Genomic DNA, 18,413 nt, shown 5'->3' with positions numbered 1-18,413 from the left:
TGTGCAGTTGTAGTGTGAAATCATTTTGAGTTGGTTCATAGGAAAGGGTTCGTAAAGGAACTAAATGATGGTGGTGATGATTTGAAAGGTCTTTCAACTGCAGCATGCCCTATGGAGCGGAAAAACCCAACTCAAATTAAATCCATGTCTCTTTCTTTAGACTAATCAAGACAAGCCCTGAATTAGCAGAATCTTGCACATGGTTCCCGGAGTCGTATGTGATTTACCCAACTAATCTCAAGACTCCAGTGGCACCAGCACAGAATGGGACCCATCATTTGATAAACAACCCAAGAACGGATGAAAGGGAAGTTTTCCTGGCATCCTATCAGAAGAGGAAAGAAAGCGGAGAGGGAAGTGTGTGGATAGCCAAATCTTCGGCGGGGGCCAAAGGTGAGCAAAGAGAGTCTCGAATTATTGAGATATTTATCCAATAGATGCTAGAGCAGTGTGACAGCTAAGAGGCTGAGCCGCAAATCAAAAGAGCCACAGACCCACTCACGGTCTCAGTATCTTACAGCAAAGATGTAGTAATATTATGTGCTTTTTTTACAAAAGTATGTTTCGTGTGTGTATGTGTATGATTTTTATTAAGTTTCTATTTTACAATTTAAAATATTCATTAAAGGTAAAGGTAAGGGGACCCGTGACCATTAGGTCCAGTTGTGACCGACTCTGGGGTTGCGGCGCTCATCTCGCTTTATTGGCCGAGGGAGCCGGCGTACATGTGGCCAGCATGACTAAGCCGCTTCTGGCGAACCAGAGCAGCGCACGGAAACACCGTTTACCTTTCCGCCAGAGCGGTACCTATTTATCTACTTGCACTTTGACATGCTTTCGACATGGGAGCTCACCCCATCGCGGGGATTCAAACCGCCAACCTTCTGATCGGCAAGTCCTAGGCTCTGTGGTTTAACCCACAGCGCCACCCGTGTCCCTCAAAAATATTCATTTAACAACCCTAAAATGTCATTGACTTCCCCTTTTCCATGGTTCAATTTGCATATCACAAATCCCTGCATATTTTACATAAACTATACCATTCAGTATTCCATTCAAACTTATTAACACTGTTGAATTTATCTTAATGCTGCCAATGTTTTCAGGTGTACACAGTGTCCCCCCATATATTCAATAAACATTTTCCAGTCTTCTTGTTCTCTTATTCTATACGTTAGGTCTACAAGCTGCACATATTCCATCAGTTTAAGTTGCCATTCTTCTTAGGTTGGGTTGAGACCTCGCTCGTTTTTCCATTTGGGGGCTAATGAAACACGGGCCGCAGTAGTGGCATACATAAATAGCCTTTTTTGACACATGAGAATTTCCATCTGAATCTTCCCCAACAAAAGGGACACTGGTTTTTTTGGAAAAATACTTTTAAAATTCCCCCCCCCCCAATTCATTATAAACCATTTCCCAATACTCTTCTACCCTTTTACAGGTCTGCCACATATGAAAGAATGTATTCTCAACCTCTTTGCACCTCCAACACTTATCTGATTCCATCTTATACATGTATAAGATATATAAAAAAGTATGTTTCTACCCTGCTTCTTAGCCAAAATGGCTCCCAGAACGGCTTGCAAAGACGAGCAGTAATATTCCTCTTTCCCACAGGCTTACAATCTAATAGGGATGGTACACAATGGAAAAGGGTTGGAGGGCATGGAGAATTCATTGTTCTTTTTATCTTATCACTTTTTTGTTGAGGTGGATGCTTGTACTAATAGTACTAATAGTGTACTAATAGTGTACTAATAGAAGTGATAGTGCCACTGTATTCTGCTCTGGTCAGACCTCACCTGGAGTACTGTGTCCAGTTCTGGGCACCACAGTTCAAGAAGGACACTGACAAACTGGAACGTGTCCAGAGGAGGGCAACCAAAATGGTCAAAGGCCTGGAAACGATGCCTTATGAGGAATGGCTAAGGGAGCTGGGCATGTTTAGCCTGGAGAAGAGGAGGTTAAGGGGTGATATGATAGCCATGTTCAAATATATAAAAGGATGTCACATAGAGGAGGGAGAAAGGTTGTTTTCTGCTGCTCCAGAGAAGCGGACACGGAGCAATGGTTCCAAACTACAAGAAAAAAGATTCCACCTAAACATTAGGAGGAACTTCCTGACAGTGAGAGCTGTTCGACAGTGGAATTTGCTGCCAAGGAGTGTGGTGGAGTCTCCTTCTTTGGAGGTCTTTAAGCAGAGGCTTGACAACCATATGTCAGGAGTGCTCTGATGGTGTTTCCTGCTTGGCAGGGGGTTGGACTCGATGGCCCTTGTGGTCTCTTCCAACTCTATGATTCTATGATACTCCCTGTCCAACTTTTTCGCTTTCGTCTTTTCCTCCTGCCTAGGTGAAGGAATTCTTATTTCTTCGGAGGCTACGGAACTTCTGGACTTCATAGATAATCAAGGACAAGTGCATGTGATTCAGAAATACCTTGAGAAGCCTATGCTTTTAGAACCAGGTCATCGCAAATTTGATATTAGGTAAGCTCTTTTCATATTGATATTTCAGTTCAACAACCCACTGAAGTGAAGGTTTGGTGTGAAAGGCTGGTCATTAAATCTGATTCTTCTGAACTGAAAATTTTCTTAATGGTTTTAAAAACACCACCTCTGTATTTTTTTCAACTTCTAGAAGCTGGGTGCTAGTGGATCACCAGTATAATATCTACCTCTACAGAGAAGGCGTTCTACGGACCTCTTCCGAACCTTACAATAGTGCTAATTTCCTAGACAAAACCTGCCATTTGACCAATCACTGCATACAGAAGGAATATTCAAAGAACTATGGGAGATATGAAGAAGGGAATGAGATGTTTTTTGAGGAGTTTAATCAGTATCTGATGAGCGCTTTGAACATTACTCTGGAAAACACAATCTTATTGCAAGTCAAAAATATAATAAGGTAATGTGTTTTACATTTGTTAACAATTGTTCCTTGAAGATTCTTCCAAGACAAAGGTTACCATTATTAATCAATTTATGATTGATTGGGGTTTTTTTCATGGATGCTTTTAGAATTACGGTATTGTGTTAATTTGTTGTACAGTCGAACCTTAGATCCCAAACACCCTGGAACTCAGACGTTTTGGCTCCTGAATGCCACAAACCCGGAAGTGATTGTTCCACTTTGTGAACATTCTTTTGGAACTTGAACGTCTGACGGGGCTTACACGGCTTCTGATTGGCTGTAGGCTGCAGCCAATCAGAAGCAGCAATTTGGTTTTTGAACATTCCGGAAGTCGAACGGACTTCTGGAACAGATTCCATTCAACTTCCAAGGTACGACTGTACTTTAATGTCACTGTTAGTCCCTAGAAGAACAGAAGAACTTAAGAAGGGTTTGCTAGAACAGACCAGTGGGACAACCTGCCTGCCAATTTTGTGATGGCCCAAGGAGATCATCTGAGTGAGTCAAACTCAGCCCGTGAGGCTGATCCTGCAAAGGAATTTACCCAAAAACGGTTCTTGGGTGAAGGGCGGTATAGAAATTTAATAAATAATAATGAAATAATAAAAGCACCTATGGTCTACAGCACAGTTTGGCATTTACAAAGCACATATAAAGCACATATTTTAATTAATATTACTTCCCCCTCCTTTTATAAAAACTCCTGTAGACCATAATTGCTGCCGGTACAATATATGTCTTTCTTTATGGTCGACAGTCCCAGCAGCGGATGTTACTATGCATTACAGTGGTACCTTGGGTTAAGTACTTAATTTGTTCCGGAGGTGCGTTCTTAACCTGAAACTGTTCTTAACCTGAAGCACCACATTAGCTAATGGGGCCTCCTGCTGCTGCCGCACTGCCGGAGCACAATTTCTGTTCTCATCCTGAAGCAAAGTTCTTAACCCGGGGTACTATTTCTGGGTTAGCGAAGTTTGTAACCTGAAGCGTATGTAACCTGAAGCGTCTGTAACCCGAGGTCCCACTGTATTTGGTGTTTGTTAAAATTGGGATGGTTTTAGCATGTACAGTTTGACAAAGATTTGTCAGTGTGTTCGGACTGTTGTTTTATTTTCAGTTTTGCAACTGTAATTGGTGTGTGTGATATGTATAATAATAATAATAATAATAATAATAATAGTAAGTTCCCTGACCCTAGTGTAGCAAATTAAACTTTTAATGATGGGCCACTGTGAAGAGTGAGTGTATTCTGCCATCCAGGCCAGAATAAAAGCAAATCAATGCTTTTATTTGCTGTCCTAGTCATGAATACCCAATGGCAGAATAAGCCCATTGAAATGAATGGATATGACTAACTTAGATGTATTCTGAGTGTCCCCTTAATACAGTGGTGCCCCGCAAGACGAATGCCTCGCAAGATGGAAAACCCGCTAGACGAAAGGGTTTTCCATTTTGGAGGTGCTTCGCAAGACGAAAATGTCTTGCGAGTTTTTCCGACTCCCCCCCCCCTTTTTCTAAGCCGCTAAAAGCCGCTAATAGCGCTAATCCGCTAAGCCACTAATGGGCTTGCTTTGCAAGACGAAAAAACCGCTAAACGAAGAGACTTGCGGAAAGGATTCTTTTCGTCTTGCGAGGCACCACTGTACAGTACTTCCTCCTGGCACCCAGTCAGAGAGGCAGTTGCTTTCTACCTCAGCTTAACATAACTATTACATGGATAACAACCTAACATAATGCTTTGGGCTGGGGTGCCGAAATTCCAGGGGAGTAGAAAATACTATTTATGTATGTGACCACGGCTATGCAGATGTTATTTGCCCAGAGATGGAAAAAAGATCAAGTCCCTACCAGAGAAGAATAGCAGATCAAGTTGGTGGATTACACTGAAATGACCGGAAGAATCAGAAATCAGGAAGACCAAAATTTTTAATAAGGAATGGGGAAAATTTATAATTTATCTTAAAAACCATTGTAAACAGTTAAAATTGTTAGTAGGATCGGAATAACACTTGTCGTTTAATGGTGAATTTTGGACACAATGGAGAGGTAAAAGATTTGGATTAATATAAAAGATGCAGGAGGAAATGATTAACAATAGGACCCACAAAGGGGAGCAGGGAAGTCCAGGAGATTTGGATAAAAAAGTAAAGGGCCCATTAGGTCCAGTCGTGACCGACTCTGGGGTTGCGGTGCTCATCTCGCTTTATTGGCCGAGGGAACCAGTGTACAGCTTCCAGGTCATGTGGCCAGCATGACTAGTCGCTTCTGGTGAACCAGAGCAGCGCACGGAAACGCTGTTTACCTTCCCGCCGGAGCGGTACCTATTTATCTACTTGCACTTTGACGTGCTTTCGAACTGCTAGGTTGGCAGGAGCTGGGACCGAGCAATGGGAGCTCTTCCCATCGCAGGGATTCGAACCACCGACCTTCTGATCGGCAAGTCCTAGGCTCTGTGGTTTAACCCACAGCGCCACCCGCATCCCTTTGAATGTTGGATATGTAACTGTAAAACTTTAATATGAAAAAGCAAATAAATAAATTTTAATGATGATGATGATGATGATGCTTTAGGCTGATATCAGGCGTGCTCTGTCCTTTTCTCCCCGCAGAAGCTGCCTTATGTGTATAGAACCCGCTATCAGCACCAAACACCTTCATTACCAGAGTTTCCAGCTCTTTGGCTTCGATTTCATGGTGGATGAAGACTTGAAGGTCTGGCTGATCGAAGTGAATGGTGCCCCTGCGTGTGCCCAGTAAGTTACTGTCGCATGCTGGCATGCTTTTCCCGCATGTGGGTGAGCTGTGTCGCAATATGGAATACCCTGTAAATTCCAGACCCTTGCTGTTTTGCTTTTTTTGTGGGGAGATGGCGATCGTGGACACACAAGCATTTCTCTCTCCCCCTGTAAAGCTGATGTAGGTGCTGGAGAGAGAGGTTTGGAAGAGAGAGTCTTACATTCTCGGGGTAGAGTTGTTGTTAGTTTGGGTTTTTATACTTACTTTTTTGGGGGGAAATAATTTTTATTTAGTTTTACAAATATAAACTTATAACAGTACAACCATGCACATCAACAGTTAAAAGATTCCTCCGAATCTCTGGACTTCCCACCTCCTCCAAACCTTTCCTGCTGCATATGGTCCATGTTTTATATAACTCCATTATCTCCATAGTACTTGCTACATTACAAGTGTTATTGCAATCCTGCTAGTGTTTTCATCTGATTACAGTGGTCTCCAAGATAAATTATACATTTCCCCCATTCTTTTTTTTCCAAATTTTTTTTTTCATTTTATAACACAAATAAAGAACACAAACAAAAACAAACAAACAATACAAACAAATTCTTGTCATATCCTTATTTTTCTAAACATTGTTAAGTGGGCTTCCCCAGGTCCCACCTATCTGATTTTCATTTTACTTCATCTTTAGCAGTTTACATATATCATAGTTTCTAACCATCTTTTTTTTTATCACATTTAAAATCACTTCACATTTTATCACTTACAAATAATACTATTTTAAAATACACTATCTTCTACTTCTAACCCTACATCCTATATCCACTTCCAAAACTATTCAAAGATTTAAATATTAACATATTTTTTCAAATATTCCTTAAATTTCTTCCAGTCTTCTTCCACAGTCTCTTCTCTCTGGTCTCGGAGTCTCCCGGTCAGTTTGGCAAGTTCCATATAAAATTTCCCCCTTTCTTTGTTAAAGTTTTGGTTGTCTTGGTTCCTGAGCTTTCCAGTCAATTTTGCCATTTCGGCATAGTCCAACATTTTAATTTGCCATTCTTCTCTGGTAGGGACTTCTCTTCTTTCCATCTCTGGGCTAGTAACATCCGTACTGCTGTCATCGCATACATAAAAAGTCTTTATACTCCCTTGGAATATCAGCACCCACAATTCCAAATGGAAAACCCTCTGGATTTATAAAAGTTAATTTAAACATTTTTTTCAGTTCATTATCATTTCCCAGAATGCTTTTATTACCTTACAAGTCGTGGCAGAGTTGATAGCACAATGGCGATCGCTCCAAGCACATTGAAACTTGGTTAGATTTTGCACACGTGCGCAAGGGTGCATTGCTGCCCAGGGGAGGCAGGTGAGATAGATGGGATCTGCCGAAAGAGAGCCACTTCCAAGCCTCTCTCAACAGTGCCATCCACACTGCACATACACGTGTGGATTCCAGGAACCATAAGCGCCCCTCCTTCATGCCTGTCCTGCTCTGCTATAATAGGGAAGGGAAGGCGGAGGCCAGACAGGCAATGAACCCCAGCAGCCCTAAATCTTAATATTTGGAAATTAAATTGCCGAAGATATCAGCTGGTGCATGGAAAGCTTTACGCCACTGTTTCTTTGTACTGTTTCTTTGCTAGCAACGCCAGATACTATTAGTGCATGCGTGAAAAATGAGAAGTGACTGGGCTAGCAGTTAAAAAGAACAGGTGTCTTCCTGCATTCCTAGACCCTTGGCCAGCTGTGTGTTTAATATCCTTATTAGGGTAGCAGCAGCCTGTATTCGTGAGGGATCTTAGCTAGGATTCAGATTCCTGTTTCTCCCAGCTCCATAATATCAAAGGAGAAAGACTGTTTGTCTTCCGGCCGTAACGCTGAGGATTTATTTTGAGCCTTGGTTTAGGTTGAGATGAGTTATAAATAAATATTATTAGTCATGACATGACATTTCAACGATACAATGCAAACTGGCCCCTCAAACCCACTATATTCTTTCTTTCCCCCCCCCCCAAAAAAAAATTACTGGTTTTCACATTTGTGATATAAAAAAGAAAGAAGAAAAACATTACAATACACAAAAACAAAGAAAAACACATAAAAAAGAAATTTTACTTCCAAATCCTAATTTCATTACATTGATAACTGACTTCCTTTAATCCCCTCTAACTGAATTTCATTATATCACCTGTTTAGCAGTTCTCCAAATTCATATTTCTAATAATATTAACTTCTTTCATTTACTAACTTCTTCTCCTTTATTAATATTCTAATCCTTAATATTTATTAAAAACATATTCTTATTCTACCCCTAAGCCTAATTATTACTTCCAAGAAATTTCTCTTTATCTTATGTTACAATATTCAGCCAAATATTCTTTAAAATTCTTCCAGTCCTCTTGTGTCTCCTCTTCTTTCTGGTCGCGGATTCTTCCAGTTAGGTTGGCCAGCTCCAAAAAGTCCATCATCTTCATCTGCCATTCTACTACACAATATTCTTTCTAATCCCCCACCCCCTGTGTCTGCTTTTGTTAGCCACACTGATGACAGAACATTGCACTATAATAAATTTCAATTTTAGAGTGTTTTTTTTAAAAGGGGGTGGGTCTAGATAAAAGGGGCTTCAGTAGCCCTTTGCTGAGAGAGGAAATGATACGAAATCAGATGTTCTGAAGAATGTCACTGCTTTATGGTGCTATTCTGTGCATACTTACTCAGGAGTATGTCCCATTTTGTTCAGGGGAGCGTACTCCTAGGTATGTGTGCATACACTATGCTCAATCAACTTTTCTAATTCAAACTTGTCTCTTCTCATTTTTTATTTTTTAGGAAACTTTACGCAGAGCTATGCCAAGGTATAGTGGATGTAGCCATCTCTAGTGTCTTTCCTCTTAGTGACACTCCACAGAAGCAGAGCCAGGAACCAATATTTATTAAGTTGTGATGATGATCACATTTTTTTAAAAAAACCGTCCACCCAAAACACATGGGAGAACTGCAGCCTACGGATTTTGGGGGGGAAAGAGGAAGCCTGGATCGATCATTTCACTTGCTCACCAGGCAGAAAGGATACAGAACGATGTCTCGGAAATTTAGAAGGGAAGCCAAGTTTCCAAGAAAAGTCCAAAATGAACCAAAGCTGTCTCATCAACGCTATGTGTGTGTGTTTTTTTTGGAACACCTTTGCTTTTGAAAGGATTCTTGCAATGGAAGGAAATTCTGCAGGAGAGCAGCGCAACAGTTCTGCTTTAATGTGAGCAAAAACAGGGACATTTTGTTTTTCGCACCCCTCCAATGTAATAAATTATTTTAGCAAAGCATTCTTCCAGGGATTCCATGGCTTGGAGGTTTCGTCAACTTGACGTACTGTTATGTGGGTATTGTTTTGTTCTGATTTGTTTCCTTCCTTCACCTGCTGCAGTTCTAGTGCCTTAGCTTTGTTCCTAATAAGTAACTTATTTTATTCTTACTTTGTTCTGTAGCTTTTCTTTTTTTAAAAGCTGTGGGGTATAAACTGTTCCTTTAAAAACTGTTATATATATGTGTGTGTGTTGAGTTTTAAAAAAACCTGTGGGTTGTTTTTTTTTATTGAACATTACAACGTGCAGAAAACTAACCTGAAGAACTGCTATCTCCCTTTGACTCCCACCCCAATAATGCAGGAGTGGCCATTGTTTGGCCATCCAGATGGCGCTGGACTACAATTCCCATCATCCTTAGCTGTTGGCCATTCTGATTGGTGCGGATGGGAGTTGGCGTCCAACATCACCTGAAGGTTCCGTCATCCCTGCTCCAATACAGGCCGGCACAACTCGTGACTTAAACAAGTCAAGGCAGCCAACCTTGTTCCTGTGGCTTGGCAGACCCTTGACAACCTCTCTCTGTTTGCAGACTCAGGCAGGCAGCTTTGAAATGAAAGGTTTATTAAGACTGCAGTCTTATGTTCCCTTACCTGTAAAGCTCATTGAGACTGATTTCTGCGTGAACATGCAAAGCGTTGGGCTGTATGCCTCCGAGAGGTTGCCGTGCATAGTTGATAATGGGCAGCATTTAGCTTGGTTGGCCAGAGGTTTTGCAGGCCATCCTTAATGTAGCTTACATCCGTTATTCCTCAGGATCTGGTATTGCTTTTTTTAAAATAGCAAAAATGGCACTGAAACCATAGCACGTGTGTCCTAGTATTAGGACCTTCCCCCCCAAAAAAACCATTCACATCATTTAGACTCCAAAGCTCTGTTTGTCATTGGCTGCAGAACCCTTTTCACCACCCTTTGTCTTTTAACTGTTTTCCCCCTTTGACTTTTACTCTTTTGGTTCGTTTTATTCATATTTCTTAAAGAGGGGGGATCACTGGAAAGGAACATTGCCATCTTCTTCTGTTGCATTAAAAAACCCATCCTTTTGCATATCTCTTCATCTTATTCTAATGCTTCTGAAGTTCCAAAATACAGGCCACTGTTCCCTTTCCTGTTTGACAGATGTTGTGGCTTGGTTCAGACGTCACAGCCAAACCACAGTTTGGTGGTTGTGAACCGACTTGGAAGTTCTTATGCTTCCTCCTTTCCCTCATATTCCATGCCACCATTTTGGTTTGCAGTAGCTATAATTCTCCATGATTGCCCAGTGAGCAAACTGTGGTCACCACAGCCACTGGTTTGAGTCTCAACCAGTATTGAAACAAACCATGGTTAGGAGGCATTCTATGGTTTGTGATAAAGCAGATTTTGCCCAATTTGGACCTTACGGCAAATTAAGCCTACTGTGAACTAGGTGGGATGGAGGGAGCAAGCCCGTTCGCAACCGCGAAATAATTGCTCTCTGCCATTATTTCTCTGAAACAGTTCTGTATAGTTTAGAACTAGCAACAACATTGCATCCACAAGACCATCCCATAAAATAAATTATTTTAAGATTCAGTTTATTATATAAAGAAGCTGGCATTTGGAAGTTCTGGGTTCAACCATAAACATACTTACATGTAAATAAGGCTGAGTACAATAGGGAAAAAAGGATGCTAGAACTTTGTTTTTAAGGTAGTCGCTATGGTCTCTTAGGAACCCAAGAGAATAGGCTAAATTAGATCTCGTGTATCATCTGCTACACTTGTGGTATCCTCAGAATGCGTAATATGACATGAGATACTGATTGCAAACATACTACCTGGTCCTATACATATTTACTTAGAAATAAATTCTGCTAGTTTCAATGGAACTTGCTTCACGTTTGAGAGCTTAGGATCAAAGCTTCAGCTTCAATATTCAAGAAAGCTTTGCAAAAATGTCTGAGCAAAGTGTGGTGAGCTATAAACTATTAGGTCTTGTACTCAGACTTGTGCTTGAGATTGCTGAGCTTTGGGGTTCGGCTGTGATTGCACACTTAAAACAAACATTAACTGCTCTGCATCTATGACTCTTGTTGCCCTTGCAGACTTGGCTACAGAAGCATGCCTTCGACATTTTATCAAACCAGATTAAGTTGCCTGACAAGTCATTAAAATGTTCGGGTGACAAATTTGTAAGTTCTTCAGTGGCAAAAAGGTGCTTCCTACATACTTAGGTTAATGTAGTGTATCCCCTTTGGAACTAAATGCAATTGCTCTGGCTTAGGTGGGGTCAACTTCTAACTAGCCCTTGTTCTTGGGGTTTAACAGCATCTTGATGACGCTTACTGCTGCATTGTAAACATGTTGCCTTTGCAAATCAGCTTACTACGAGAGGCCAGACTGAGGCAGTCCCCCGCTGCCTGCTATTCAGTTGGCAACTCTTGCTGGATTTTGGATTGGTCTGCATGCCATTTTAGACCATTGCTCCCTATTAGTGTGAGGCCATTGTTCCTATGGTAATATGGCCTCCCCTCTGAATGGAAAATGGCTCCCCAGGCAAAGATGGTGGAAAGTGTCTTCTGCTTCCCTAATATGGAAGAGGCATTTACTGGCAGAACAGGGTCAAAACAGGTTCACATCCACCAAGGCAGAACATGCCATACCCCACTTCAGAAAGTATTGGCTAGAGGAGAGCTGTTGGCTCGGAAAGATGTGAAGGCCTCACAAAGGCTGGGTGGTCTGGTCCTTCGATTGACTGCACATTGCCTCCACTTGAAGGGTTATTTTCTGATTTTGCTTATGGAAGGAGAGGACACTGTGAATTGTGTTGGGCTGTGTCTTCAGAGTCTGATTAGTCTATCAAAGCAAGATCTTCCGGCCTAGAAGATCTGGAAGTGGGGGGTGATAACTTCCCTGAAGGTGCTTCCTCTTCACTCTTGTCTTCCTCAGAGCTCGAGGGCAGACTGAGCCCTGAGAACATTTGTCTCACCTGGTATTGTGTATTCTGGTTGACAGTGCCTTTCCACAGTCTCGGGCATGTATTCTAGCACTGAGCTATGGAGCTTCTCCTTTACAGAAGCTGCTATGGGCTCTCTGTTTGCTGCAGAGGATTCCTTTTGGGTTGCAGAGTCAGTTCATGTAGGATGCTAAGCCCACACATTCTGAGTTTGCAAGAGCAGAGAGCACACCTTGACACCCATCCAGTGCTCTCCTGTGGCAAATATTGCGGGAGAATCTTTGTATAGTGAAGAGTGGCATCTAGACTTCTTTTTGCAGAAGTTTGTCCACCATGACTGATCACCTCATGGAGGAAGGAGGACCTCAACAAACCTAGTATTGCCCAAAACATTGCTCAAGAAACCACTGCTGTAAGGCACTGGAAATTTTTCAGGTCTCAGATTAGACATTCAGCCACTCAGGTTTTAATAGTGAGGGGTGTATAAATATTGAATGGTTTTAGGATCGTGGCATGATAAACTAAGAGGTACATGGAAGGAAAGTATACATTGTTGTCTCCTCTCTCCTGCAGCCTTCTGAAAGGCCTCATGGAATTGGGAAAGGGGGCTGATGGGGGACAGGGAATTGGCCAAACTTAGGTTGGGGTCGACCCAAATTCAGACAATTCTCCCTTTCCTCCAGGAGCCCAGGTTGTTTCAGAGATTCTCCTGAACATTTCAAGATAGTTGTAGAGGGGGGAGGAGACAGGAAACTTTCATTTCACAGTCTTCCTTAATTTATCTTAGGCTCTAAGCCCATGACTTCTGCTTTATTTTTCTGTCTATTGAGACTTTACTGTTGATGTCTTCATTTAAACATTCTTTTTGTATTTTTCCTCCATTCATTGTCATTTGTCCCCACCATCTAATTGCTAACACTGTGTTTGTTGTTCCATTAACTAACTGGATTCTCCCCCACAATAAAAAATCATTGCTATACGTAATTTGATAGCTGAGGAGAAAAGATGTGAACTGTTGATGGAACAGTTAAAATTTCCTTGGATTATTTTTATTTAATCCCTTTTTTGCAAGTAGAAGAATGTATAATGCAAATTTGGGTATTCAAACAATTTTTGAACATCCAGTGCATTCATAATTCATTGCTGATATGACTTGAGTAGGTGACCTATAGTTATAAATGCATTTACATGAGCATGGGATATAGTTCTCTAATTTTAGAAAGTAAAAACTGGATAAGAGATTTGGATAAGAGATTACCAGCTTTTGGAGAGTTTCCTGAAACTACCTTTGCAGGCAGACTTTGTATGACAAAACGCAGCAAACAAAATGTGATGCACAGCATGACACTTACAAGTTTAACAAATGCAGAATAACAGGACAGCACTTAAAAGGGTCTAATTGTGGACTTAGAATTTCTGCCCGTCGCTATGAAAATTCCTTTTTGGCTTTGTAATGTTCTGTGGGAAAGCCTTGTTTAGGAACACAAATATAGCACATAAATTTTTTTGCTTTTTTTTTTTTTAAAAAAGATCTCTCTTTTAAAAAAGGGCTGTGTTCCAATGTAAGACAATTATGTGTATGGCCTCTTTTGATATTCGGGGATATCTTTTCTACGCTGTAACTGATTTGTGTGTCCTTTGTATTGTAGTGGAATCATGCATCCTAGAAACCTTGTTGTGTTGTCAAAATCCAATGACTTGCAGATCTTTTTTCCAGTAGGATTTCGGAAACGGTTTTTTGCTCAGCCAAACCTTCAAAGCAATAAGAGAATGGAAATTCAAGTACTAAGTTGTAAATACCCACGTTCTTAGTGCAAATATCATGTACATTTGTTCCATAAAATGACTGAAACGTACAGTAGATAGTGACAAGGCAGACTTAAATACAGCACGTGATTGTGATCTGAGTGAATGGATGAACGATCTGAAGCATCACTTTCGCAAAAATGAAAAGTGGGTACATTGTGCCCCATACATAAGTTTTAAATACATAAATAAAAAGCCCAACCGTTCCGTGAAAAAGCCCAATGCGAATAGATTGACATCTTTTCATTTTAAAGTTAGTCAGTGGCGTAATATTTCAATTCAATACAGTATTTAGTGTACCATATTTTTCGCTCTATAAGACACACCAGACCACAAGACGCACCTAGTTTTTGGAGGAGGAAAACAAGAAAAAAAAATTATTCTGAATCTCAGAAGCCAGAACAGCAAGAGGGATCACTGCGCAGTGAAAGCAGCAATCCCTCTTGCTGTTATGGCTTCTGGGATAGCTACGCAGCCTGCATTAACTCCATAAGACGCACACACATTTCCCCTTACTTTTTAGGAGGGAAAAAGTGAGTCTTATAGAGCAAAAAATATGGTAATTTATCCTGGTGCGATTTGTCTTAATTTTGCATTGGATACAGGATTGCAGCTCAGTCTGCAATCCTGTATCCACTTACCTGGGGATAAGCCTTATTCAACTCAGTGGGACTTACTTCTGAGTAGACACATAAAGGATTGCCCTCTTTTGCTTTAATTTCTGGATGAGGCCTACTCTGTTGAGTTTTTAAAAGGATTTGCTCAAGTGGTCCATCCCGTGCAGAATGTGCAATTTACTGTTGAGGAGTTAGAAAGCTCAATTTCTGCGGCAAACAGTAATTTAAGACTTAAAAGATGGTGGTGTTAAAGTAGAAGCTCTTTTTAAATGCAAGCACTTTTAGAAACAATTGTCAGAAACAATAGGTAAGAAAATAAAAGCATTTAGGCTATCCTCCTAAACATGTTTACTTGGGGAGCAAGCCCCATTGAATGCAGTGGGACTTGCTACTGAAATAAAACATGCATTGAATCAAACTGTTATTGAGTGGTTTCCTTCCCAGATGGTTTCAACTGATGACTGACATTTGCCCTCTATCACTCTCCTTACAAGGTGTTTTAGGCTCTGGCTGAATCTCAAAAGCACTTTTTGGAAAACGAAAAGGGATAAAATGGCCACAGCAGGAAACTGAAAAAGCTGTCTGAGAAAGACGGCTTTTTAACCAGTGACTTGGCCACTTCCACTCCTGACAGTGACTCTGTGCCTTCAGTAGCTAAGCAGAAATTCAACCGATGTAGCTTTACCCTACTCTAGGCTGCTCCTATTGAATTTCTGCCTGTTGTGAAACTGTTGAAGGAACGGCAGGGCCTCTTTTACAAAATGGGTGGCACCCTTTTAGCAAACAGCAGTCCTTTATATACAGGATCTGAAGAGAAACAGGGAAAGGAGACATACCCACCTTCTTCCCATCAGGATTTTATTTCCCAAGTGGATTCGTGTTTTAGCTCATAGGAAAAATATCCTATATAAAACTACCCCTTCTGTGCTAAAAACTCTAAAATGTGCTCCTACTACAATTTAAGTGGTTGGCATGCAAGTTATTACAAACACATTAATGGTGTTCCTGAGCCCAAAACCAGTTTCATTCATGCGGGGAGCCTTGCATTTTGCCCTGTATTGGAGAGTCCTCAGTACTGAATGTGTATGAATGGTCAATGCATGTCTCATTCTCTGAGCATTGTCTGTTTAAAAATAAAAAAAAAGATTCTGAAACCATGTCATATACACAGTGTCTGAAGTTACATCATACGGATCTTTCATCTTCAAAATATTGTAGCGTGTGGATCTTTGTGTCTGGTGAAATATGTGACTGTAAGCAGCGCATGGTTTGCTGACATTCGTATTCAAACCTCTCCCGAGCAAATTAAAAATATAAGCGAATTAAAAATATAAAACCTAATTTCACTTGTGCGTTCGTCTCTTTCTCTTGAAAAAGCAGGATTAGAATGTGGGGGAGCACAGGGATATACAAACAAGGAGGTAAACAGCTTGTCTTTCAAGAATTTTTTGAAGTCCCTCGGTCAGCAAGGGGCATATTCTTAATGTAACAGAAAGGCCAAGGCAGGATCCTTACCCTCCTCTCCTGTATTTAGCCATAAACCTGCATCTCCTTTGAAGCATTTCCCTGGTTACATATGTGAGAGAATTATGCATCCGCAGAGAATTACAGTAAGCATTTAGGAAAGGGATGAAGAACCTATTTTGTTGGAAGCCGCCCAGAGTGGCTGGGGAAACACAGCCAGATGAGCATGGTATAAATAAATTACTAGGGCTGTGGGTTAAACCACAGAGCCTAGGACTTGCCAATCAGAAGGTCGGCGGTTTGAATCCCCGCGACGAGGTGAGCGCCCGTTGCTCAGTCCCTGCTCCTGCCAACCTAGCAGTTCGAAAGCACATCAAAGTGCAAGTAGGTAAACTCTGGCGGGAAGGTAAACGCCGTTTCCGTGCGCTGCTCTGGTTCGCCAGAAGCGGCTTAGTCATGCTGGCCACATGACCCGGAAGCTGTATGCCGGCTCCCTCAGCCAATAAAGCGAGATGAGCGCCGCACCCCCGGAGTCGGCCATCACTGGACCTAATGGTAAGGGGTCCCTTTACCCTTTACATTTACTACTACTACTGTGGCCCTCAAAATGCTGCTGGACTCCAACTCCCATCAGTCCTGCCAGCATAGCCTATGGCCAGGGATGATGGGAGTTGTAGTCCAGCAACTTCTCACATTTTTTTATAAGTATCCCCCTAAAACACTTCCTCAAAGGGCGGCCCAGGAGCTTTTGCAGCCTGAGGCAAAACGGAAAGTGCTGCCTTTCGGTGACAATGGCATTTCCCCCGCAGCCCCCACCACTGCCATGCACAAGTGCACTGGCCCTATGCACCATCTTGCCACCTCTCCCCATAACCCATCGTATTGGAGCACAGGTGTTCTGAGACTTGTGACACTCCAGGACAGCCACCATAGTGCTGGTACACCTGCAGGGAGCTGCAGAGGAGGCAGATCTGCCTTCCAAGGAGCACGCTGCAGCTGCCACCAGAAGAGGGGATGCGATCCTTGAAGGCTGGATCTGCTGTCCTTGTGGCTCCTGCCGCCCAAGGCAGCCGTCTCACCTGGCCTCATGGATGGGCCGGCCCTGTCTCCTGCTCTCTCCCCACTGCTAGACTTTGGTGGTTAACAGAAGGTAACTGTAATTAAATTGTAACCTCGAAAAAACACTAACGAGATGCCTATAGGAAGCCCACATGTGAATTCCCAGCAGCTGGCATTCAGAGGCATTATGAGTGACATTCCAACTAACTTTTATGCAGGACAGACCCACTGAAATCAATGGACGTAACTTAGTCAGGTTCATTCATTTCAGTGGGTCTGAGTGAAAGTTAGTTGAATACCATCGATTGCCTCCAGCAGCAGAAAAGGTAAAGGTAAAGATAGTGATGTATGGAAGTGAGAGGTGGACCATAAAGAAGGCTGATCGCCAAAGAATTGATGCTTTTGAATGATGGTGCTGGAGGAGACTCTTGAGAGTCCCATGGACTGCAAGAAGATCAAACCTCTCCATTCTGAAGGAAATCAGCCCTGAGTGCTCACTGGAAGGACAGATCCTGAAGCTGAGGCTCCAGTACTTTGGTCACCTCGTGAGAAGAGAAGACACCCTGGAAAAGACCCTGATGCTGGGAAAGATGGAGGGCACAAGGAGAAGGGGACGACCGAGGACGAGATGGCTGGACAGTGTTCTTCAAGCTACCAGCATGAATTTGACCAAACTGCGGGAGGCAGTGGAAGACAGGAGGGCCTGGCGTGCTCTGATCCATAGGGTCACAAAGAGTCAGACACGACTAAACAATAACAAAGGTAAAGACAACATGTGGGAATGACCCAAAACATTCTTTAATGTGTGACATTTTAATGTATTTTTAATCTTTGTTGGAAACCACCCAGATGGGCAGGGTACAAACAAATTATTATTATTATTATTATTATTATTATTATTATTATTATTATTATTATTATTACTATTACTACTACTACTACTACTACTACTACTTTTATTATTATTTTCTGCTGCCTGATGCAAAAACAGGAAATCAAGGTGCACAGATTATCCAAAACTGGCCAGATTCTTTTGGCACCCAAGGCAGAAAATCCCCCCACCATCTCTCGCTGGGATTACAAACTGCAGCAGCGATAAATGACACATCTGATACTGTACCCTTAAAACAGCTGCCTCGCCCTGGCCAATGCTAGGGGCGGCCCGGATGTCCCGCCCATGGATGGAAAAGGAGAGCCATCAGAGCAGCAAAACCTCCCCTCCAAAGAACTACCCTCTCCCAACCTTTAGGCGGCGCTCACAAGCTGCACGCACAAGTGCGCAGGCGCTCAGGAGAAAGAGAGATGGAAGGAGGGGGAGCCACTTGGTGAGATTGGGAATGAATACGGCAGTAGTAAAATTGCAGAGGTGACACGCTGCGTTGAATCTATGGTGACAATTTAAATCCGCCGCTGGGCCGTGCTACTCCCTAGAGCCTCTCTAGAAATTGGCTATGGCAACTGAGACACCCCTAGGCGTGTAAAACATAAACTAAAACAGATCACGTTGGCCAGAAAAGGGTTTGCGGTGT

The 18,413-nt window shown here is 42.1% G+C and overlaps 1 protein-coding gene across 1 annotated transcript in view; it reads left to right on the top strand.

Annotated features, from left to right (window-relative positions):
* Nucleotides 1–15,702, top strand: part of TTL (tubulin tyrosine ligase) — a 34,917-nt gene extending 19,215 nt beyond the window's left edge. The window contains exons 3-7 of the mRNA XM_081854931.1: nt 161–393; nt 2,356–2,491; nt 2,643–2,912; nt 5,528–5,671; nt 8,490–15,702. Of these exons, the coding sequence (XP_081711057.1) occupies nt 161–393; nt 2,356–2,491; nt 2,643–2,912; nt 5,528–5,671; nt 8,490–8,604 (898 nt within the window). The 3' untranslated portion in view covers nt 8,605–15,702. The remainder of the gene's footprint in view (nt 1–160; nt 394–2,355; nt 2,492–2,642; nt 2,913–5,527; nt 5,672–8,489) is intronic.
* The last annotated feature ends 2,711 nt before the right edge of the window (nt 15,703–18,413 follow it).

Source organism: Podarcis erhardii (assembly GCF_964252035.2).
Source record: "Podarcis erhardii genome assembly, chromosome: 3".
Lineage (NCBI taxonomy): Eukaryota > Metazoa > Chordata > Lepidosauria > Squamata > Lacertidae > Podarcis > Podarcis erhardii.
Note: the sequence above shows the minus strand (reverse complement) of the source record. Positions and strands in the feature narration are given on the sequence as shown.